Source organism: Mercenaria mercenaria, chromosome 10 (assembly GCF_021730395.1).
Source record: "Mercenaria mercenaria strain notata chromosome 10, MADL_Memer_1, whole genome shotgun sequence".
Classification (NCBI taxonomy): Eukaryota; Metazoa; Mollusca; class Bivalvia; order Venerida; family Veneridae; genus Mercenaria; species Mercenaria mercenaria.
Window position 1 is genome coordinate 41,313,296 of NC_069370.1, and position 24,280 is coordinate 41,337,575.

The 24,280-nt window shown below is 35.0% G+C and overlaps 1 protein-coding gene across 6 annotated transcripts in view; it reads right to left on the bottom strand.

The window, feature by feature from the left end:
* The window catches only part of LOC123560786 (zinc finger and SCAN domain-containing protein 31-like), a 70,017-nt gene that overhangs the window by 18,921 nt on the left and 26,816 nt on the right, over window positions 1–24,280 (bottom strand). Inside the window, exon 3 of one of the 6 annotated variants that reach the window (XM_053552913.1) lies at window positions 2,312–3,986. The exons of 2 other annotated variants lie outside the window; for them this stretch is intronic. In XM_053552913.1, coding sequence (XP_053408888.1) covers window positions 3,415–3,986 — 572 coding nt within the window. In that variant the 3' untranslated portion in view covers window positions 2,312–3,414. Of the gene's footprint in view, window positions 1–2,311; window positions 3,987–8,340; window positions 11,048–11,844; window positions 13,085–20,186; window positions 23,298–24,280 lie in introns of those variants that run through there. 3 more of the 6 variants (XM_053552908.1, XM_053552912.1, XM_053552910.1) reach the window with 3 other exon arrangements.

Sequence of the window (24,280 nt, forward strand, 5' to 3'; positions counted from 1 at the left end):
TACATTTGAACTTAAAAAAACAGATGTCCTTAAGAGAGCACAATCAAGTAAGATATCTTGAACATGGCTGGCAGCCAGGTGGGTGTGGTTACAACTTGACATGTTGAGGGTTTGAACATTTAAAAACAAAAAGGAATGGAAAATAAATATATAGATATTGTTTGGGGTGAGGGTTAAGGGGGGGTGAACGGGTGAGGGTACAAACTTCACATGTTGATTATAAATATGAAATATAGATGGAAAAAAAAGATGTTTAGGGCGGGTGGGGGAGGATGCATGATCAGAGTAGTGGGCATGTCTGGGTAAAGAAGCAAAGTGGGGGATTTGGTACAACTTTGCATGTAGATTAATAATCATGGAAGGTTTGAAAAAAATCTAAAATCAGGATTTTTTTTTTTTTTTTTTTTTTTTTTTTTTTGGAGGAGTGGGGGGGGGGGGGGGGGGGGTGGGGAAGGGGAGGGTGTGTGACCCAAGGGGGTGACCAGGTTTGGGTACACAACTTCACATGTTTATAATAGATGTTCATGGAAAAGAATGAAAGAAGTTTAATGAAATTATTCTTCCATATGGTATTAAAGTTTGTTATGTAGAAATATGTGGATTTTTAAACAATTAAAGGGCAATTAATCTGAAGTTATTTCAGAAATCCAAACAAAATTGTGAGTGCACAACCATATTTTGATGATTTAAATTCAGTTTAAGTTTCATAGTTCTACGTCAAATAATATCACAAGTTATGAAGCAGAAATTACCATATTTATAGTAACCTACATAGGTAACACTAGAAACTTCTAAGGGTCATTACTCTTTGTTACTTGGGCAATCTGACTAAAACTTGATGGGCTGCATTTCCTCATAGTGGTGAACATGTACTGTGAAATCATTTCATTTCGTGGGCATAAAATTTCGTGGTTTTGGTCAAAACGGCAATTTCGTGGGGTTATGAATTCGTGGATTTCAACTTTTGAACATAAAATGAACGGGAATTTTACATTGGGATTAAATTTCGTGGATTGACACAACCACAAAATCCACGAAAATTAGTCCCCCACGAATATTAATGATTTCACAGTATATGAAGTTTTATTTAAATATTCACAACCACTTCCTAAATTTGCCTCCGGACGGACGGACGCATGGACGGACGGACAACGCCAAAACTATATCCCTCCGACTTTGTCGGAGGATAATTAAGAATAAGTTCTATTAACCGTTACTTTAATTACTTGAGAAAATGTAATTAATTGTCACAATTTCAGTTACATTTTTCAATTACTCAAGATCTGTCACTCACTTTGGTAAACAAGATGTGCTTTTTTTCACACTTGACATAGGTCTATACTATTGAGACAAGCATTCTGACTTCTTTTAACAAAATTTTCCTCAGATTTCACCCTCGGAACTTCTAACTTGACCTAAATTTTAAAGCATCCTAAACAAGTATCATGAAAGTTACTTAGATTATGTGACCTCTAGAGTGTTAACAAGGGTTTTTCTGTATTTAAACCCTGGGAGTGACAGTTGTTGACCACATACAACAAAGTTTTGAACCTGGCCTAGATTTCATCAAGCGTTCATTTAGACTAAATATATCATGATGATTAGGAAGAAAACGAGCCTTCTACAGTTTTCTTACGTCTGAATCGAGTGTCCTTAAATTTCTGACCCCACATGATCCAGCTTACATCTTGACCTAGATTATCAAGACAAATATTCTGAGTCTGTTTCTTTATGAATATAAGGTACAAAATGAGGTCACCATTGTTATAATAAGGTTTTCCTAAAGAATTCAGTAATTATCTAGATTTCATCACAACAATCATTCTGACTATGGGTAAAACAGATCAGGTATGAAATGCACTGTGTCATGATGTCATGTTATGACGTCACAATTACTATCCGTGTCGGAAAATTGTCAAATTGCTCTCTGAAGTTTCTAGATGTGTTTTATTTTTATTAAGGTGAGGCGCACATCTTTATTTTCATATAGGTATTAATCTGTTTTTGAAGTATATATTTTGCAAATAAGTTATTATGTATATTTATAGTTCATATTCATCCGCATTCAAGTGCAGTTAATAACCAGTCAATTTTCAATTTGTAACAGGGAAATATCAATATATTCCAATATTTCACAGAAAAAAAAAACATACACCACTAGTAGTAGAGTGGGAATATCAAGCATAACCTGTTAACACCAAAACAGTTACTTCCCCTCCAAATCTTCAACTAAGTGGGAGATAATTTTTCGTGCATACAGTTTTTTATGTATTATAGAATAAAGAAAGCAAAATGAAAGACTTTCCTTACAGAACTCTTTTATTTCTTTTCGTAACTATTCAAATCAAGCTGGAGAAATTAACTTAGAAAAACAGAAATGACATCACATTATGTTTCACAGACAAACAACAAATGTTCAGTTACATAATGTCATATTACATATAATTACATGTATCTTCATTTCTTAAATAACTTTTTTTAAATTGTGAAATATACTAAAAGAGCAACTATCTAAGTACTTCACTTTTTTTACCAATTTTTACAAAAACAATATATACTGTAATACAGTAATTAACGAACAAAAAATTTGTAACAAGAGTTCATTTGCATGTGGGATGCCAGATGGTTTTTGCCGGTATGGATATAATCAGCAGAAACACTAGCCCAGTGTGCAAGAAGTATTAATAATTATTGAAAGCTCGAGCCAGAAATATCATTCAAATCAACGAAATATCTTTAAACAGAATTGAACATTGGTAATGATAGTTCTGGAATATCAGCAGATGAAAACCCTTTTGTTGCAGAGTAGACAAAACATCTGCAGTGGTGTTGTGAATTTGTCAGAGTTCAAAATTGTGTGTGAAGCAGAGGTCTGACTGAAGTTGCAAAAGGCTTAATTAAGTTTAAATTTTATGTTAAAAACAGATGAGACAGCTGTCCATATAGGTTTTATGCATATAGTTACATGGCTAGAAAAAAGCACTACTACTATTAATACTGCACATAAACTTTTATACTTAGAGCATAAAGGGAGGTTATAAAAAAACAACAGATTCAATAAAACTTTAGAACTTTATCTATATTTTCGGATGTTACACTAGTCCTGTTTACCAAAAATTATTTAAATCGGTCAAGCCTTTCAAGAGTTATCATCCGGAACCATGAAAACCAATGGACGGACAGACCGCCAAGCTCACTCCTATATACGCCCCCCCAAACTTCGTTTTGTGGGGGTATAATCAATTGAGTTTCATTATTAATTTCAGCTGATATTAAAAATGTTTTCTCAACATGAAGCTTAAGTGCAGCTTAAAATGTGGTCTTTTGGTAATTAAGCATCCCTTTTAACAGTTAATGGTACTGTCCAAATTGGAAGACAGACAAGTTCATTATAGAAATTTAGCATGGTAAGGGTTAATATGGAATTTCCTCTACTTTGTTGAATCTCTTCTCCAGAAACTCCTCCTGTCCACTGAAATGGTGCACACTGACCATATGTTTTCGCCAATATTCCTTTCTGATAAAATTTACTTCACACAAATGACAATTATATTTCCCTCCTGTATGAAGTTTGGTATGTCGTTTAAGAGCCGACATTGAAGAAACTTGTTTGGAGCAGATTCCGCACTGGTATTTCTTCTCACTTGTATGAGTATTCAAATGAGTTTCCAGTAAATATTTGGTGTACAGCTGCTTTCCGCAATGGGCACACACGTAGTTTCCTCTATCAAAATGGCGCATTTGATGCATATACAGATGCTTTTTTAGCTTGAAAGAAGAACCACAGTACTCGCAAACATGGCTTCTTTCATCTGAATGGATGCTTCCTATATGAGCTGTAAGAGCGCTGCCACTTCTGAATGCGGAGAAGCAAATGTCACACACATATGGTCTTTCTCCAGTATGTTTACGAACATGGGTATGCATATTCCCACTACCAGCAGGCGTTGTGTAAGAACAATGCTTGCACTTGTAGAATTTCATCCCTGAAAAGAAAGTTTTTGGATTTCAGTGCACAACAATTTTATTAATGAGTATATAAGAGTGTGTTGTAAAGTTGGATTTTTACAACATAATGTTACATAATACATGGTTTCAGTACTGCATAATATCATCTAACACTTTTATTGCAGATCTTCCCAGCTGTCCAAAGGTCTGTCAGTCCAAAGGCATGTTAGTCCAAAAGTCCATATACAAAATTTACAGCAGATCCAGCAGTCTGATGTCTGTCAGCCAAAAGGCGTGCTTGTCCAAAAGTCAACATTGTCATAGTAGATCCTCCCAGCAGTCTGAGAGTGTCTGAGCCCAAAGACATCCTAGTCTGAAAGTCAACAAATTCATAGCAGATGAATGTGAAACATGACATCACTGTCATATCAGGGATATCCATTTATTCTTCAGTTTTTGTTTTTTGAGCTGACAGATCATCATGCTGGTGAGCTTTTCAGATTTTCAGGTTGCTAGGCTGTAACACTTGTTGTGGGGAATAAAAATTGTGTTTAACTAACGCTGTCTTGTTTAACAGTCAGACTATATGTTCGTTTAATAGTTTGCTTGGAAGCAGTGGTCAAGCCTAGCAGTTTGCTAGTAGTAAATTATTACGTCAGAATAACTGACATGTCAGGATGACACCACCCTTTACTTTGAAAGGGAAAATAAAAACACAAATGCTGAATGAATTTGAAAACCAACCAAACTTTTACTGGTCAGGATCCATGCTGTTCGCTAACAGTTTCTCTAATTGCAATACCTGGCTTTAAAAGCGAACAACATGGATCCTGACCAGACTGTGCGGATGCGCTGGCTGGTCTGGATCCATGCTGGTCGCAAATGCACTATGTTGGTTTTCATATGGTGTGGCTCAAATGTATTAATTCTTGAGGCTTGCAGAATACTTTTGTAATGATACATTGAATAAATGAGCCGTGCCATGAGAAAACCAACATAGTGGGTATGCGACCAGCATGGATCCAGACCAGCCTGCGCATCCGCGCAGTCTGGTCAGGCTCCATGCTGTTCGCTTTTAAAGCCTATTGGAATTGGAGAAACTATTAGCGAACAGCATGGATCCTGACCAGACTGTGCGGATGCGCAGGCTGGTCTGGATCCATGCTGGTCGCATACCCACTATGTTGGTTTTCCCATGGCACGGCTCAAATAAAAATAATAATGTATCACTATTATGTAGGGAAAAAAAAGTATTTAAAGCTATTTTCAAATTTAGCATGATCAGTAGCACATATTAAGCAATTTAGTTATCTCACAAAATTTTATACTGCTTCAACGACTTATCATATGAATGAGTATTAGGCAAATTGATTCTTACTTACAAATAGAATGATTTATGAAAACTGTCTGACAGACTTGAAGATATTAATCAAAAATGGATGTCAATAGCCTTATTATAGGTGTGTTTGAAGATTTGCAGAGAAAAAAAATAACAAAAATATAAACAAAGTGAAATATGCATTAAATCAAGAAATGCTAAATTCTATATTAAACAAAATATCTAAACTGAACAGTTTAACTTTAACTCTGGTTCACTCCATCTTAAACAAGGGATCCTCCTTTGCCTGAAATCATCCCTGGAAGGATACCTTAGTTTTAGATTGTCGAGAATTGTTTTATAATCTTAACTCTATCAGTGTGACAAAACACCAAACAACACATACAATATTTCCAAGAGCAGTCAGAAAGATAGACCTCTAGCTGATTCCCAAATGTTTGCCAATGGAGAAGTGAAAATGACAGAAAACAGTGAATGCAATAGGAAAGCGAGAGGATCATGATGGCCTTATATATTGCTCACCTGAGTTCAATGTCTACAAACTGTTTTTACTATCAACGTGCAGGCTGATCATGATCTACACTGGTCACAAAGGCAGAATAAATCATGTCCAGCATGATAATTAAGTGTAAGGCCTAAAAAAAAAATTTCTTTGTTTCCGGTAACATGCTAAAAAAAATTAGGGTAGGTAGGTCGGAAAATATTTTTTTTTTGACATTTTTTTTTATTAAGGGAGACTTTTCGGAAATTATTTTTTTGTCAAAAAATGATTGAAAATAAGGGGGTTATGCCTTTAGAGCATCAGTAAATTGATTTCTAACATCACTGGCCATGTTTAAAGCATAAAAAGTGCAGTTTTGCATCTTTTTGTTAAAAAGTTGAAAAAAATATTCTCTAAGGCCATAAAAACATTTAGGGTCGGGCCAAAATTTTAGGGTAGGTCGGGATACCGGAAACAAACAATTTTTTTTTTTACGCCTAAATATTAAAACCTAGCAGAAAAACCTGCATGCATATTCTCAATATAACCTACCATCTAAAAGCATTAGTCTGGACTCAAGAAAAAAAATCTTGTTCTTAGAAATTTAACAAAGGAGCTATCATTTGTGATGGATGAATGAAAGGATGGACAGAAGGATTAAAAGGAACAAAATAAAATGATTTGTATATTTTTTACATATTGCTTTCTATCTTAATCCCAACTTTTATGAAAAAATATCATGTGCTTATTAAGTTAATTATGACAGTGTCCCCTATTTGTGACTGACAGAAGGATAGATAGATTGATGAATGAATGAAAGAAATAATGTACAATTGTTTTTCACACTGTTTTCTACAAATTTTCCCAAATTTTAGAAGAACATGTATTTCCAGAATCCACATTTCTGTCATTTTTTTAAAATATTGTTGCCATACAACCACATCTGTTGCCATAGCAACTATTACTGAACTAAATAAAATGATGTATATTTTCTCCATATCACCATCTATCCATGTATCAGTTTACATGAAAAAATCTCTTACTTTCTTAAGCTATCACAGAATCCGCTTTTGCAATATCTTTTTTTCTACAATATTTGTTGCCATAGTAACCACACTTGTTGCAATTGCAATATAAAAAGATGTATATATTTTCCTTACTGCCATCAATCTGTGTATGAGTTTAATGAGATTATATATTGTATTTTCAGTTACTGCAGGATCCCACTGTGGTGATGGGTAAAATATGTAATAATGAGCCGTGCCATGAGAAAATCAACATAATGGCTTTGCGACCAGCATGGATCCAGACCAGACTGCGCATCCACCCAGTCTGGTCAGAATCCATGCTGTTCACTTTCAAAGCCTATTGCTATTAGAGAAACCGTTAGCGAACAGCACTGATCCTGACCAGACTGTGCGGATGCACAGGCTGGTCTGGATCCATGCTGATCGCAAATGCACTATGTTGGATTTCGCATGGGGCGGCTCGTATGAATATAGAGTAAATACTCAAACAAAATACAACTAAATTGTTATGTTTTAGGACTATTTCCATGTTAAAGTATCCGATCCACAAATTGATAACATTTCAATGCCTGGTGGTCCAATGTCTTTTTTGTATCATTTGAAAGAGTTTAGTCTGCCGAACAAGAATTTTAAGTATATAAGATGACCATATTATAATATGCACATGTCAAATCACTTGTCATGTTTTACACATGTAATAACTTGATTTCTGATGAAGTATCTTTGAAAACTATTATCAAATAAATTTCGTCATGTAACTTATATTTTCTTTTTCAGCACCTTTTTATTATACACTTTCGCTAATACCAAAATTATTTGAGCTTACAAGCAGTGAGTATTTGATATATTTTAATAGCACTGTTATATAGACCTTGCCAATTAATTTTGTGGACCAGATACCTTAAATATAATATTTAAAACCCTCACAGTGCCAGTGTGTTACACAATGTAAGCATCTTATAATGCAAACCTGCATAATTTCAGAAGTAAAGAATGGTGATCAGGCTGGGTCTAAGGTTGTAAAGCAATAGTTCAGAGACCAGTCTAAACTTTTCAGTCTCTGATTAGTTATTTCTGACCACTATCTTGAAATCGACCAATGGCTATGTTGCAGGGTTAAACTGGTCTCCAAACTCAAGTTTTAAACCTTGGAGACCAGTCTGCTAGAATGCATCCTTGCCATTGGTCAATTTGAATGATTCTGCTCAGGATCACCCAATCAGATGCCAAGTGACAATAGCTAATACAATGCAAACTAACGTAAACTTTAATTTGATTAAGTTGTCAAAGACCTGGAAAATGAAATGAAATTCATTTTTGGATGTCAAGCATAGCCTCTCCAGAGTGGCCCTCTCATAAGCAAAAACCTCTGTATAACAACATCATCAAACTTTCCCTAAGCTGAAATATGCTATCAAATTTACCTCTCCAGAACAACAACATCTACATAAAAGTCAATATTTATATCTTCCAAAGGTTGTTGCTCTACAGAGTTGCACTGTAATTTATAATGTAGTCAAAAATCAGAAATTATAAATCAACAATATTTGCATTTCATTTATTTAACAGTTATAACAGTTACAGCTATTTTAACCTTTAATCAAAATTACATTGACAGTAATTGTCCAATTCTGAACATATGCCGAATAACCAAATCCAAATTTGCACAATATTCCTACTTTGCTAGATTTACTTTTTTCCCGCCATTTGTTTAAAACAAATTTTAGTCAACTTAGTTGAAACACAATCTTGATACATGTTATTTGTTTAAGTTCTTTGTTACCAAACAAATTTCTTTTGAAATTATCACATTTACATTAAAAAGTTTTTTCTTCAAAATTCCTCACTTGTCTAAAACCACTGCTTAAATTTCTAGAAGAATAGACTTAAGTGCCTCATCCTAATTTCAGGGGAAAAGCTCTGCAAGTGTGTAAATGAAAAAAATAAACAAGAGGGCCATGAAGGCCCTGTATCGCTCACCTGACCTATTGACCTAAAGATCATCAAGATACTTTCATTAAGATACAGTCATAAATGTGGCCTCTGAAGTGTTAACTAACTTTTCCTCTGATTTGACCTGGTGACCTAGTTTTTGACCCCACATGACCCAGATTCGAACTTGGCCTAAGGATCATCAAGATTAACATTCTGACTAAGTTTCATGAAGATACAGTCATAAATGTGGCCTCTAGAGTGTTAACAGGCTTTTCCTTGGATTTGACCCAGTGACCTAGTTCTTGACCCCACATGACCCAGATTCAAACTTAACCTAAAGATCATCAAGATTAACATTCTGCCTAAGTTTCATGAAGATACAGTCATAAATGTGGCCTCTAGAGTGTTAACAAGCTTTTCCTTTGATTTGACCCAGTGACCTAGTTTTTGACCCCACCTGACCCAGATTTGAAAATGACCTTGAGATCATCAAGATTAACATTCTGACCAAGTTTCATTACGATATGGTCATAAATGTGGCCTCTAGAGTGTTAACTAGCTTTTCCTTTAACTTGACCTGGTGACCTAGTTTTTGACCCTACATGACCCAGATTCAAACTGGACTTTCAGATCATCATAACATTCTGGCCAAATTTCATGAAGATACAGTCATAAATGTGGCCTCTACAGTGTTAACAAGCTTTTCCTTTGATTTGACCTGGTGACCTAGTTCTTGAACCCAGATGACCCAATATCGAACTCGTCCAAGATTTTATTGAGGGTAATATTCTGACCAAGTTTCATTAAGATTGGCCCAAAATTGTGACCTCTAGTGTGTCAACAAGCTTCTCCTTTGATTTGACCTGGTGACCTAGTTTTTAAACCCAGATGACCCAATATCGAACTTGTCCAAGATTTTATTGAGGGTAACATTCTGACCAAGTTTCATTAAGATTGGGTCAAAATTGTGACCTCTACAGTGTTAACAAGCTTTTCCTTTGATTTGATCTGGTGACCTAGTTTTTGACCCCAGATGACCCAATATCAAACTAACCCAAGATTTTATTGGGGGTAACATTCTGACCAAGCTTCATTAAGATTGGGCCAAAATTGTGACCTCTAGAGTGTTAACAAGCTTTTCCTTTGATTTGACCTGGTGACCTAGTTTTTTATCCCAGATGACCCAATACTGAACTCGTCCAAGATTTTTATGAGGGTAACATTCTGACCAAGTTTCATTAAGATTAGGCCAAAATTGTGACCTCTAGGGTGCTAACAGTCAAATTGTTGACGACGGACACAGGCCGATCACAAAAGCTCACCTTGAGCACTTCGTGCTCAGGTGAGCTAAAAATGCACCAAGAGCCTAATCCTGATCTACGAGACCCCAATGATGTAGGATGCTATGTCGTCTTTCTCAGTGACCTCTGATTAAACATGTTCAGTCTTTATTCTGTTTGGGTTTTTCTTTTTCCTACAATAAATACTTGGATAAAGCCAGCGTGACCTTCTTCAAGGATCTTGGACTAATTATTTTCGATCTTTCTATTAAGTCCAGTTATATTCAATGCATTATATAGTATACTTGGTTTAAGTCGGGATAGCCCTCTTGAAAGATCTCTGCTTGAGTATTTTCAAAATTTATTACACTTGTTTCTTGTTCTGCAGTGGCTACTTGATTCAAATCAACATGATCCAGTACATTTTCTACAGCAGCTGTTTCATTCGTATTTTCAAACGGAGTGGAAGTAGTTTCTTTAGTATTTACACATTTTGTTCTACTTTGTGCCAAAAAAGCTTCACTTTCGCTGTAATTATGGACTTTAATCATATGACGACGTAAATTATCCTTTCTGGAGCACTTTTTGTCACAAATAAGACATTGAAGATATTGTCGTTCAGAATGTGTTTTCATGTGTCTTATTAGTGAAGAGTATTGATTTACCTCGAGCTGACAAATCTTGCATTCATAATTTTTCTCGCCAGTATGAACTGCCTCATGCTGCATGAGGGATGCTCTAGCACCAAACGATTTTCCGCAATACTGACACTTAAAATTCTTTGCATGAACTACATACTTATGACTAGCGAGTCTTTTCTTGCTCTGGAAAAGAGCCCCGCATATATCACACATAAAAGGTCTAAGACTAGAATGTGATTCCATATGCATTGTCAGATAGGAATACATTTTAAATCCTTTGCCACAAACGTCACAGATGTAAGGCCTTTCCCCAGTATGGCCACGCTCATGATTATACTTGCTCCTAGAACTTTTCGTTGTATATTCACACAAGCAGCATTTGAACATTTTCTTACCTAAAACAAGAAGAGTTACTGAAATATAAATATACAACTAGAATGCCTTTTCTGGCCAGAACACTAAAGACTAAAGTTGAAGGTGATTTAAATTCCCAATAAGGACAATCATAATTTGTTTAAGAAAACAAAAAAATACCCGAAATACCAAAGCTTCAGATATATAGTACATCAAATTTAGTTTGACACTAGACTGAAGGGTTTTTTATCGCATCCGCGCAGTCTGGTCAGGATCCATGATGTTTGCTAACAGTTTCTCTAATTCCAATAGGCTTATGGAACCTGACCTGACTGCACAGATACGTAGGCTGGTCTGGATCCATGCTGGTCGCAAATGCACTACGTTGGTTTTCTTATGACTCAACTCAATTCTGAGTAACATAAAGCAACATTTTACAGTTAACCCTAACCTTGCTAAATTACTATAATGAACTTGTCCATCTTTTGATTTCAACAGTACCATAAACTGTTAAAAGGGGTGCTTACCAAAAAGATACTGCCTGAATAGCTAACAATGCAGACCATGATCAGACTGCACTGATGTGCAGGCTGATCTTGCTCTGCACTTGTCGCATAGGCAAAATCACTTGTTGCCAGCAGGCTAAGGATTTTAATATCCCTTTCATTTGTTGCTTACCTAACACTGACATCCACCAAGTAGTTCATGTCTTAAAATATTTCTGTTTTAGTTCTGGCAGCCACTAAATGCAGTTGAACCATTTAAGGTCCATGCCAAAGTAAGTAAAGAGCAAATTTGATGTGAATCTGTCAAGCAGTATAACAGTAAAAGATGAGACTGAATTATTTATATTTATATTTGAAAGAAGTCTTTACAAAAACTTCATTTGATCATATCATACATAAGCAACAGAAATATGTATAAAACTTCAAGATATTTCAAAAATACAATACGATACAAAATCAATAGGGGTCATCTACTGAGCATGACCAATCATTCTATGAAATTTCAACAGTCTGGGTCAAGTGGTTCTTTAAAGTTATTGATCAGAAATGTTTTTCAATGTTCAGGCCCATGTGACCTTGACTTTTGATGGAGTGACCCCAAAAACAAAAGGGGTTGTCTACTCCAGCAGCCCTACCAGCCTATGAAGTTTGAACGTTCTTGGTCAAATGGTTCTACAGTATTGATCTGAAATGAAGTGCGACGGTCGGACGGATGGACAGGGAAAAAAAAACAATATGTCTGGGGGAGACATAATTATTTCACTCTAATATTCTGAAAATTCATTTTAAAGCGTATTAATTTTCAATGTTTGGTAAATAATCAGCGAGAAACAACAAACTGACATTTTTGTAGAACCAGTATCATCATTTATCATTAATCATCAAGTTGTTTTGGAAAAACAGAAAAATCCTGAAAATCGCCTTAATCCATTAGTATCAAAGACTTGAATCCAAAGTGACAATATACTTAAATTAAAATCTGGGTGATGTAGAACGATGACTACTGTAAAACTGATGTTTCTTTTTTAAATTTTCTTTGTATCAAAAAGTCTTCGTTTCCTTTGTAGTTATGTTCTTTAACCATGTGGTCGCGAAAATATTCTTTTCTAATAAATCTCCTGGCACAAATATGACACTGGAATTGTCCCCCAGTATGACATTGCATGTGTCTTTTCATTCCTGAATCTTGAGCGAACATTTTGTTGCAGATCTGACATTCAAAATTCTTTTCACCAGTGTGCACCGGCATATGCCTTGCAAGTTGTCCCGTACTGCCAAAAGGTTTGGCGCAAATCTGGCATCGATATTTTTTTACGTGAACCTGCTGCTCATGACCAGAGAGCCTTTTTCGACTTTTAAAACGCATCCCGCATGTAGGACAAATAAATGGCTTAAGATAAGAATGCATTGTCTGATGTGACTTTAGGTTTTCAACCCTTGTAAATCCCTCGCCACAAACATCACAGACGAAAGGACGTTCCCCCGTGTGTTTTCTCTCATGATCACGTATGTTTCCTGCAGACCTCGATATACTGATATATTCGCAGAAATTGCATTTGAACATCGTCTTACCTAAAATTAGAAGTGACTAGATGTAACAAGCTCAGAAATACAGAAAAACAAATTGTTTTAAATCTACAACGATTAACATTACAATCCATGCACATTATGAAACCAATAATATTCCATGTGAGACTAGCTTTACTGGATTACATGGTTTTGGCCATCTATGAAATTAAATCCTATTACTATTGTTATATCTTAAAAAACTGAAATCCACAAATTCATATAACCCCACAAATAATCATTTAGTCTAAAACCATGAAATTTCATGTCAATGAAATTAAATGATTTCACATTATGGTACATATATAGTTCTTAAACATTAAAAGATGATACACAGGGAGTATCGTATTACATATTTTAATTGATGGTGGTAATTTTATTTTGATATCTTAGTTCACCAAATTTAAATGCCACCATATCAAAACATGGCAGATTATGACCTTTTCATGATTTCATACAAGAACGTCATGATGGCCCTAGGTTGCTCACCTGAATTATGCTGCTTGTTTGAACAGATAGTAGATGGTTATGTAAGGAAATTATTTTGGAGCAGAGCCAGAGCAAGTACGTATTTTAAAAATTTCCATTAAATAAATATACGCAGGTAATGTGTGTGTGTGTGTGTGTGTGTGTGTGCTGATGGAGGTGTGGGGATAGGTTTCCACTACATACATACATGTATAGGGAAAAGTGACCACACCCCCTGGTGGTCATGTTTTTTTGACAAAACAGGATAATTTGTGCAATTTTCACAAAGGGTCATGAAAACTTCATGTAAATTATTCAAAACTGAGCCTGCTGTTTCACACAAGAATTTTTTTTTTAACTTTCCAGTATATACATAGAGGGAAAAATGACCATGCCCTGTGGTGGCCATGTTTTTGACAAACCAAAATGATTTGAACAACCTTTGGTAGAGGGTTAAGCAAGAACCATTTGTGTGAATTTATTTTAAAATTGGGCCAGATTAGTTTCATACAAGATTTTTAAATTTTCCACTACATACATATAGAGAAAAGTGAGCTGATGGTTATTTTGTGAGATTTGAATTTCTAAAGATTTTGCTTAGTGTACCAATGAACCCAGAAAAACTAACAACTTTACAGGATTAGCCACAGCTGGCAGCAAAAATGTGCTGGTCTAACATGACACGAGCTCAGTGTCTTGAATGGTCTCTGTTCCAATCACACATTCTTCAACATCATATTCTCTGTATTGCTCTCAGTAAGTCTTTTTTGTTCTTCTTTCCCTTTGGAAGTCTTCCTTTCCACTCTAGTCATGTTTTCTAACCATGTGATCATGAAAATATTCCTTTCTTGTAAACCTTGTAGCACACATAGGACACTGATATTTCCCATCTGTTCAATTCTGCATGTGTCTTTTCATTGCATTGTTACAAGCAAACTTTTTATTGCAAACTGATCATTCAAAATTCTTTTCACCATTATGCACCTGATGTGCAAACATGTGTCCTTTCCTTTAAAGCCTTGGTGCAATATTGACATTATAAACATGCTGATTAAGAAGAGGGAGTCCTTGGTTTATTCTTAAAGAAAGTCTCACATATTTCACAGATAAGCAGTTTAGGAGCAGAATGCATTGCCCTATGTCCTTTTAGACTTTTCATTCTTTTCAATCCCTTGACAAAAACATCACAGATGCAGCCAGATTAACAACTTATAAGAAGAATAACCTTAAAAGACATCAAGTTCATATCTCACTTTAAAGGTAAACTATGCTAATCTTTCATTTTAAAGATATACCATGCTCATTTTTTCATTTTAAAGTTAAACTATGCTCATCTTTCACTTTAAAGGTAAACTATGTTCATCTTTCAGATTAAATGTTTATACTATTCTCATCTTTCAGATTAAACATATACTATGCTCATCTTTGAAGTTAAAGATATACCATGCTCATCTTTCAAGTTAAAGATATACTATGCTCATCTTTCAAGTTAAAGATATACTATGCTCATCTTTCACTTTAAAGGTAAACTATGCTCATCTTTCACTTTAAAGATATAACATGCTCTTCTTTCACTTTAAAGATATAACATGCTCTTCTTTCACTTTAAAGATATAACATGCTCTTCTATCACTTTAAAGGTAAACTATGCTCATCTTTCACTTTAAAGGTAAACTATGCTCATCTTTCAGATTAAACATATACTATTCTCATCTTTCAGATTAAACAAATATTATGCTCATCTTTCAAGTTAAAGATATACTATGCTCATCTTTCAAGTTAAAGATATACTATGCTCATCTTTCAGATCAATTCGATATCAAAAGAAAATGTAGAAATCCTCATTAAATGTTCTTAACACCTGCCTACTGTTAATGTGAGAGGTTTTCACAATTAAATGTCATGTAGGAACACTCATCTTAAAAGAATCAGTCTTTAAATGGTGGTAAAAATTCATACTTTGATTACTTATACATGCATTAAGTGTGTACTTTCAAATATTAACCTAGCTCACAATTCTGTTTATGCACATAAACATGTTTATTTCCCTTTTTTATATAAAGATACTGTGAAGTACTGTTCTTCATTTTCAAAAAAGACATTTGGGCATAATGTAACTTTAAGATTAACTACTTCTAAAGAACATCACTATTTTTTCTCACCTTTCCTGAAAATTGTTGTTGTTGGCCTTGAAATACTTAACTCAGAATAATTTGCTAAGAGCATTGGGTCTGAGGTTATAAAGCTGACACTTAAACTTGTCTGACAATGTTCAGAAAAACAAAAGCTCATGTAAATGTTCTTCTTACCATGAGTTTTGGGTCCACGGTTCAAGCTGACAGTGGAAACCAGTCTGACAATATTAGAAGCTAAGAAATATTGATCTTAAGAGCTTTGGGTCAAGTTAAAAAGCTGAAATTGCAAACCAGTCTTAAAGTCTCCGATATCTGATTAATAGTTTCTCAGCTCAGTTATGAAACAAGAGCTCATAGAACACGAAATGCTCCCCCCTCCACCACTTGATACATCCAGGTATTGCACAAGAACCAGAAATTATTTGGTTACTGTACACAAAAGTTCTACTGTTATGGGTAAATATGACCTTGACCTTTTGACCTTTAAAAATACAGAGGTCATCTGCTGGTCATGATCAACCTTCCCATTAAGTTTCGTGATCTTAGGCCCGTGTTCTCAAGTTGTTGTCCGGAAATGGTTTAACTGTTCCGGGTCACTGTGAGCTTGACTTTTGGCCTACTGACCTCAAAATAAATAAGGGTCATGTGCTTGTCATGACCAATCTCCATATCAACATTCATGATCCTAGGCCCAAGCGTTCTTAAGTTACTATCAGGAAACCGTTTCACTGTTCCAGGTCACTGTGACCTACTGACCTCAACATCAATAGGGGTCATCTGCTTACCTCCATATCAACTTTCATGATCCTAGGCCCAAGCGTTCTTGAGTTATCATCCGAAAGCTGTTTCACTGCTCCAGGTTACTGTCACCTTGACCTTTGACCTACTGACTTCAACATCAACAGGGGTTATCTGCTGGTCATGACCAACCTCCCTATTAATTTTCATGATCCTAGGCCAAAGCGTTCTTGAGTTATCATTCAGAACCTATTTAACTGTTCAGGATCACTGTGACCTTGACCTTTGACCTAAAAATCAATAGGGGTCATCTGCTGATCATGATCAACCTTCCTGTCAACTTTCATGATCCTAGGCCAAAGCATTCTTGAGTTATCATCCGGAAACCGTTTAACTGTTCCGTGTCACTGTGACCTTGACCTTTGATTTATTGAAATCAAAATCAATAGGGGTCATCTGCTGGTCATGACAAACCTTCCTGTCAATTTTCATGATCCTTAGCTTAAGCGTTCTTGAGTTATCATCCGGAAACCGTTTCACTGTTCTGGGTCACTGTGACCTTGACCTTTGACCTACTGATCTCAAAATCAATAGGGGTCATCTGCTGGTTATAACCAATCTCTCTATCAACTTTCATTATCCTAGGCCCAAGCGTTTTTTGAGTTATCCAGAAATGGATTGGTCTACATACCGACCGACTTCTGCAAAACAATATACCCCTCCTTCTTCGAAGGGGGGCATAATTAACCAATGGCAGTCACATTCTGAGACTGATGTCTTAACCCTTATCATGCTGGAACAGCTGATTCTGCCTTTGCGACCAGTGCCTGGCAACCAGTGTAGATCATTATCAGCCTGAACATTGTGCAGTCTGATCTTGATCTGCACTGTAGGCCATTCAGTCAGCATCTTTTTGGTAAGCATCCCTTTTAACTGTTAATGGTACTGTCCAAATTGAAAGATGGAAAAGTTCATTATAGAAATTTAGCAGGGTAAGGGTTAATCCAATCTTATACTTTGAACCCGGAGTATTACATTTGGACTGGAAAAGCTCTGAGTGCTCTAAAACCTGTTCGGTCTTCTGACCTCTACATTCTAATCAGAGCAAATCTTGACTGTTCCTCTCTGATTATGTAATATGTATTTAGCCAACCACTTGTATAATAATAACATATCACCGCAGAATACGAGTTTATTTTCTATATAACTAATAAATGGAACAAGACAGAAATTATGTAATATACACAACAGCAAACTAAATATCAAAAGAAGCAGACATTTGATTTGCCAGGAGAACACTAAATGTCAAACAAGAGCACCGTCTTGTGGGTGCAGATGCTCATCTGATTTTTTTTGTCTCTGTATAATAGAAATATTGTCCAACCCATGATTTTCGAAGTCCAAAAGGGGCCATAATTATTGCAAAAAGCAATGTAGAGTTATGGTACTTGCTGTGCAAAGTCAGCTTTTAATGGCGACTAACAGTTCCAAGTTTTAAAGCAATATAGCTTTGACCATTACAGTGTATGAAATTCGGATTTGAATCCACTAGCCCGTTCTGGCTACCAGATAGGAAATTTTCCAAGCCCGACACCAACTTCACTAGCCTAAACTTAAACGCCATAAAACATCTAAATTTTGCACCATAAAACAACCAGTTTCACACTGTCAAAATACTTCAAGAAATTCACCATATTGTTTAGAGCATGCTCGATTGGGGATTTCTAGAAGGAGAACAGGAGTCCAATGCATCGGAACAGTCTTCCAACAGGTAATGCAAGCGGCATTGGTTTACATTTGCAGGGCTCAAATTTAACTTTTTTGACCATTTGCAAATTTTAGCAAGTAGCTTTTTTTCTTACTTGCTAAATCTGAAAATCTCCTTGCAAATTTAGACTTTCAGTTAAAAAAGTTAAAATATCCTGAAATAATTCCGAACGCTGACGCCGATCAAGTGATGACAATAACTCATCTTTTTTTTTTCTTAAAAAAATCAGATGAGCTGAAAACAAAGTCATATTTTTTCTAGTTAAATCTGGTTTCTGACAAAATTTAATGTTTACTTTGACATTTTTTCTAATATCTCCGGTGATTTTCCCAAGATTTTTCTGAAGGCATGTTGAAATGAACCTAATGATTTTTTTTTTAAATCTATACCCCACATTCTATAATGTCCTTTTACTGTTTAAAGATGATGACCTCATCCAACATTTACTTCAAATTTTGCTTTCAAAGAATTGAGAAAACAATGAAAATTAAATAATTTTAAATAAATTAAATAATGTAATTCTATTTTTTTTCTCCCAAAATTAATGCATGTTGCAAAAGCATTTTCAGCAGTATAATTTTGTTCCTTGTGGGCATGCCTTTATGGACTGGCAAAAACAAATAACTAATGTGTATAATGTTACCCTCAAAAATAGCATCTGTCCCTTAAACCCAAGCAAATCATATGCATTCTCCAGTGAAAAAAGGTAAAAGTCACTTAAAAGTGTGACATTAACAATTTAACCACCATTATATGTACAGTATAAAACATATAAATGATGCTAAACAATCAAATGAGTAAAATTTATGAAAAAGTTCAATAAATTACAGTACAACAAGCTGCTCACCTGATTTATACACACCCATTTTTTTTTTCTTAAAATAAGCCAAACATACTTTTAGGAGGTTTTTTAAGTAAGGTTTATTCTTGTAATTATGATCCTACAATCGTTCCCTTTTTGGACACAATTATATGTCATATTTTTGTAATCGGGTTTATTCTTAAAATTATGATCCTAGAGTGGGCAGGCCAATGCTCGGCGTAAAAACTACATATTTTTAATCTAAAAACTGATTTTACATTAATTTACCGTACTTTTTTATCGTCAGTTTGTAGAACAATCTTTGAGTATTCAACCATATTGTTTACATATTTCTAGTCACACCGTGACGTAATAGGCGGGAGCTAAAAATAGTACCAGTGAAACCTGTGCGGTTCATGCGGAAGTATACCAACGCTCGGCGTACGGCATATTAATCTGCAGGTTGTAATTTTGAACTATTTATGTATTAAAGTGAAGTATAAGACATATCTAACACAAGACATAGGTTGTATTGATTAAGTGACTTTTTTAAGTACATAAACATGTACGTAAATTACCCCTCTCTCTGTTCTGCATCTATAAGTTGAATAAACACATTTTATACAACAATTATCTTAAGGAATTCATTTGAAGATAATTTATCACAATTCTGTGAGTGTAACTTCAAGAAATCAATAAATTATGATATTTGATGATTTATTTCCATTATTTTTGGAAATCTTTTCAAAAGTGGCATTAGTCCACATAGTATATCAATTACTTCGACAGCATAAGCTACAGAAAAGTGCAGTACAATGGGTCAGTATAAAATGCCATGATAAGGGTTTATAGTTTATTTAAGTATAAAGAAATAACATAATTAAAAAGAAAAATGCTTTTTTTCTCCAAAATTCGGCCTGAAAGCTACTTTTTTAATACTTGTTTTACCACCAAATCTGTTTTAATGACAGTAGAACACAAAACTGAACGACTTTTAGCCTTGCATCGTCTGCTCTACTGTGACCACGTGACCATACCGGAAATGAACCGCACTTGGATAAAATTACGCGTGATGTAAACAAACGGAAAGGGACTCATAAGAGATGATATTTTAAATAATATTTAAGAAATTCCCAGAGAAACGTGATATACGCCGAGCGTTGGTATGCGCCGAGCATTGGTCTGTCCACTCTACAATTATTCCTCTTTTTTTCCAAAACAATTATAGGTCATTATGGCAACTTCCCAGCTTTTTATGGTGGAGAAAGACTTGGGCATTATTTCATCACGGGCTAACACCTGCGAAGAACCACCAACCTTCCATTAAGTCAGATGAATGGGGTCCTTAAATAAAGAATTCTATGCCATAAGTGAGACTCAAACTCATACCGGTGACTGAGTGAGGGGCAAATGATATGAAGTCAATTTGAACTACTATTAATCCTGCCCTATATAGTCTGGTTATAAAGCTTTTTACTTTTCTCAGATCAAGATCACAATTCTCCACCAACAATAGAGAGGCTTACAGCAAGATATAAATATATGGGGTGCCCTTCTACTATTAATCAACCTTTAAGTGATACCTATCTTTCATTTTGCGGTACATATGTATCATTTATTTATTTAATAAATAATTGACATCTTTCATTCATTTTGTGATACCAATATTATTAATGATATCATAAAACATTTAAAGATATCACAAAATCATTAAGAAATAATTATAATTTTTGTTGCGATACCTTAAAATCAGTTTAATGATACGATGAGCTCAATTTAATAATATCTTTAAATCTATTTTGTGCTATCAATAATACCGTGTTCACACTAGCAGAACGGTTTTATTTTTATTAGGCACTAATTGGCTATAATTGGTATTTGACATTCAAAACCCATCAAAATATAATCTAGTAGCGTCCACACTTGGCAAAGAAATGTGGTTTAAATATATACATGTAATGTTGGAAGTTAACAAATATCTTGCAATAAGCAAAAAGGTTACAAAGAATTGAGGCTAACAGAAACAAGAAGGGGTTATCAATATTTAAACTTCTGTGTTCATCTAAGAATTTCTGTGAATTCCATCTATTGTCCATTTTGAGCGTCAGCATGACTCCATATCGCAATTACTTTTGCCAGCCACAGCATCAACTGTTTGATACAAAAGAGAAACACATGGTATTCTTCCTCCAAAAGGTAAGATCTGTGGATTTGGGATTGTAAAACCAGTTATAACCCACATTTGCGTTCACATTTGTAAAATAATGTAGCATTACTTTTTAATGTAGTATTAAAACCACCTCCCGAGGTAGTTTTAATGCTACATTACAGAAACCACTTGACCTTTACAAAATTCACGTTTTACACCACATATAGTGTGGACGCAAACGAGTTTAAAAAATAAACCCAAGTTAATGTAGGATTAAAAACGTAGTCTGAACACGGTATAAATCATTTCTTATACCACAAATTGATTTCAAGATATCATTAAAATGAATTAAGGATATACTATAAATGTAGATGTATATTGTGATAATACTTATTCTTTGATATCATTAAATGAATGATCGATATCCCAAATCAAGTACACCTCTTACACTATAAAGGGAAGCAACTGTTAAAAAGTTACAGTCACCTAACTTTACTAACCTGAAAAATCTACATTTCAAGTGATATTCTCCATACAAGTTTGAATAAAATCTGCTGAAAACTTGAGAAAAGTTTACCTTTCAAATATAACAGTTGCATCTTATAACAGTAAAATTGCAAGTAAAATATGCAGGATTCCAATAAAAAGCCATATCTCTATAAGAGTCATCTACTACCTGATAGTCATCTACTACCTGATAAAAAGTGAACTACAACTGGCTTTGACATTTGCAGTTTCAGTATAATCACTATGGTTACACAGTTTTCTTCCGACTCTGCTGAAAAAGGCTTTTTGTACGTTCACATCCGTCTTTGCATACCATAGAGTGATAACAACAGGCCAACATTTAAAACTGACCTTTTCCACAAGCTTGCATCCATTTTTCCACTTCTCAACACGTCCAGACATTAGTAGTGCATTATACAGTCCGAATACAATAAATTTTTCAACAGAACTCTGTCATGAACATGTTAAACTGATAAAGTTCCACTGATCTTTTAAGAAGAAATTGCAAGCAAATTCAACATTCAGTGTCAAATTGGGCTTTTAACACTACTATTAATATCAGCAAATTAATAACTTCTTACTTCATCTAATGAGAATTAGTCCCGTGTAATTATTCCTTGTACACATATGAAAATTATTTCTACACAAACAAGTTTAAAGTTCACACATTCAAAATTACTGCAAGCTGCATCAACAAATTCCAACATGTAAACAAAACACTGAAACACAGAAATGCAAGCCTATACCACAAACCAAAGTTTACAACAAACTGTTTTGCTTCATATTTTTGGAAACTTGATTCAGAACATTCTCAAAAAAATGTTTATTACCCAGAGCTTTTTAATCTATTTACAGTCTTTCCTCCTAGAAACTTGTCAGGACTGGTCCAAAATTCATTAAAATCCATTAATAGTCAAGACTTATTATATACTGTACATTATCCTCATTCACCACCTGTCCGCCTTCCAGCTCTTGTACTTCTTGTTCGTTTTCATCTTCCACATTGCCGCCATCTGAATCAGGTTTAACAGATTCAGCCTTGACGACTCTGATTGTGTGAACACTTGGTACTTTCATCTGTTCCGTTTGTTCGAACAAGCGCGAGAAGCGTGTTCTCTTTGCAAGCAGTTCGTCATTTTGATCAAACTGGTGGGCTTTTATCATGTGAGTACGCCAGTATTCTTTCCTCATCGATAAATGCCCGCAAATATGGCATTCAAACTTAGCTCCAGTGTGTAGAGACTTATGCCTTCCAAGAGAAGATATTGACGTAAAAGTCTTGGAACAGATGTCACACATGAACTTCCTCTCCCCAGTATGTGTCGGCATATGGTGCTGCAGTTCTGAATTCGAGTAATAGTGCTTTCCACATATGGGGCATAATATGGAGCCAGGTGTCAAGTGACGCCGATAATGCTTGACGAGCTGACGCTTCAGTTTGAACGCAAAGCCGCATATGTCGCAGGAATGTGGACGCTCATCAGAGTGGACCACCACGTGCTTCTGTAGTCCGGACTGATTGGCAAACGATTTGTTACAAACAAGGCATGCAAATGGCCGTTCTCCAGTGTGTATACGCACATGATCGCGCATGTTACCCGGCCATTTTGACACATAATCACACCTGGTGCATTTAAAGACTTTACACGTCCCTGAAAATAAAAATAACCAAATTTTTTAAAAGGGGCTAAATGCCTTTTTCCCAAACTAAAATTAATTAAAATCAGTTTTAATAACATCAAAACCAGGAAATTTGAGAAGCAAAAAATCGTCCCCCAAATAAATTAAAATTCAGGGTTTCAAACTTTTAAAATTAAAACGGGCCAGAAGATTTAAAAACCAAAATTAAATGCATTTTTTGTAAAACCTTGACTTTGCTCACCTGAGTCCCCAAAATGGATCAAAATTGTACATAAGCGTAAAACGCGGAATACATCTTTTTAAAACCATATATTTCAGCAAGGAAAAAATGGAATTTTTAATATTTTTAATAACATAAAAAAGGCCCACTAAATTTAAAACATTTCCCTCCCTCTAAACATCCAAGGTCTTTTTAATTTTTCCTCACTGAAAAATTTTTGAGACTTATAAATAAAAATCAAGATAATTTTAAATTTTTTTCCAAAAGACCAGAATAAAACATTGATCAAATTTGAAAGGAACCCACCTTTTAAAGGGGTTTTCAAGCAATCTAAATTTTACTCTCCCAAAATTTTCCCAAAAAGGGACGGGTCCATAAACATTTTTGGGGCAATACCATTTTATTATTTGAAGGGTTTTTTCACTGAAAATTTACTGCTGAACAGCGAACCGTCCCGACCATGATCACCCCTTTCCGGTTTGGCAGGCAAAAGGGAAAAACATAAAAAGAACGGAAACTACTGGAGACCATATAAATTAGGGAACAACTGATCCCCGAGGGAAATCTTTTTTCACAGTATTTTTCCATACACGGGGAAATGTCACAACGAAGGGTGGGGTTTTTTCTTATAACCTGTCAGTTTTCCCTTTTGATAACTGTTTTCGGAGTTCATCTGATTTTTGAATACCTTTCCAAGGGAAACGTAGGAAAAAATGGTAATTATTTATCTTTAAATAGAGAGAATGAGGTGTAAAACTAAAGTTTGATGATCAA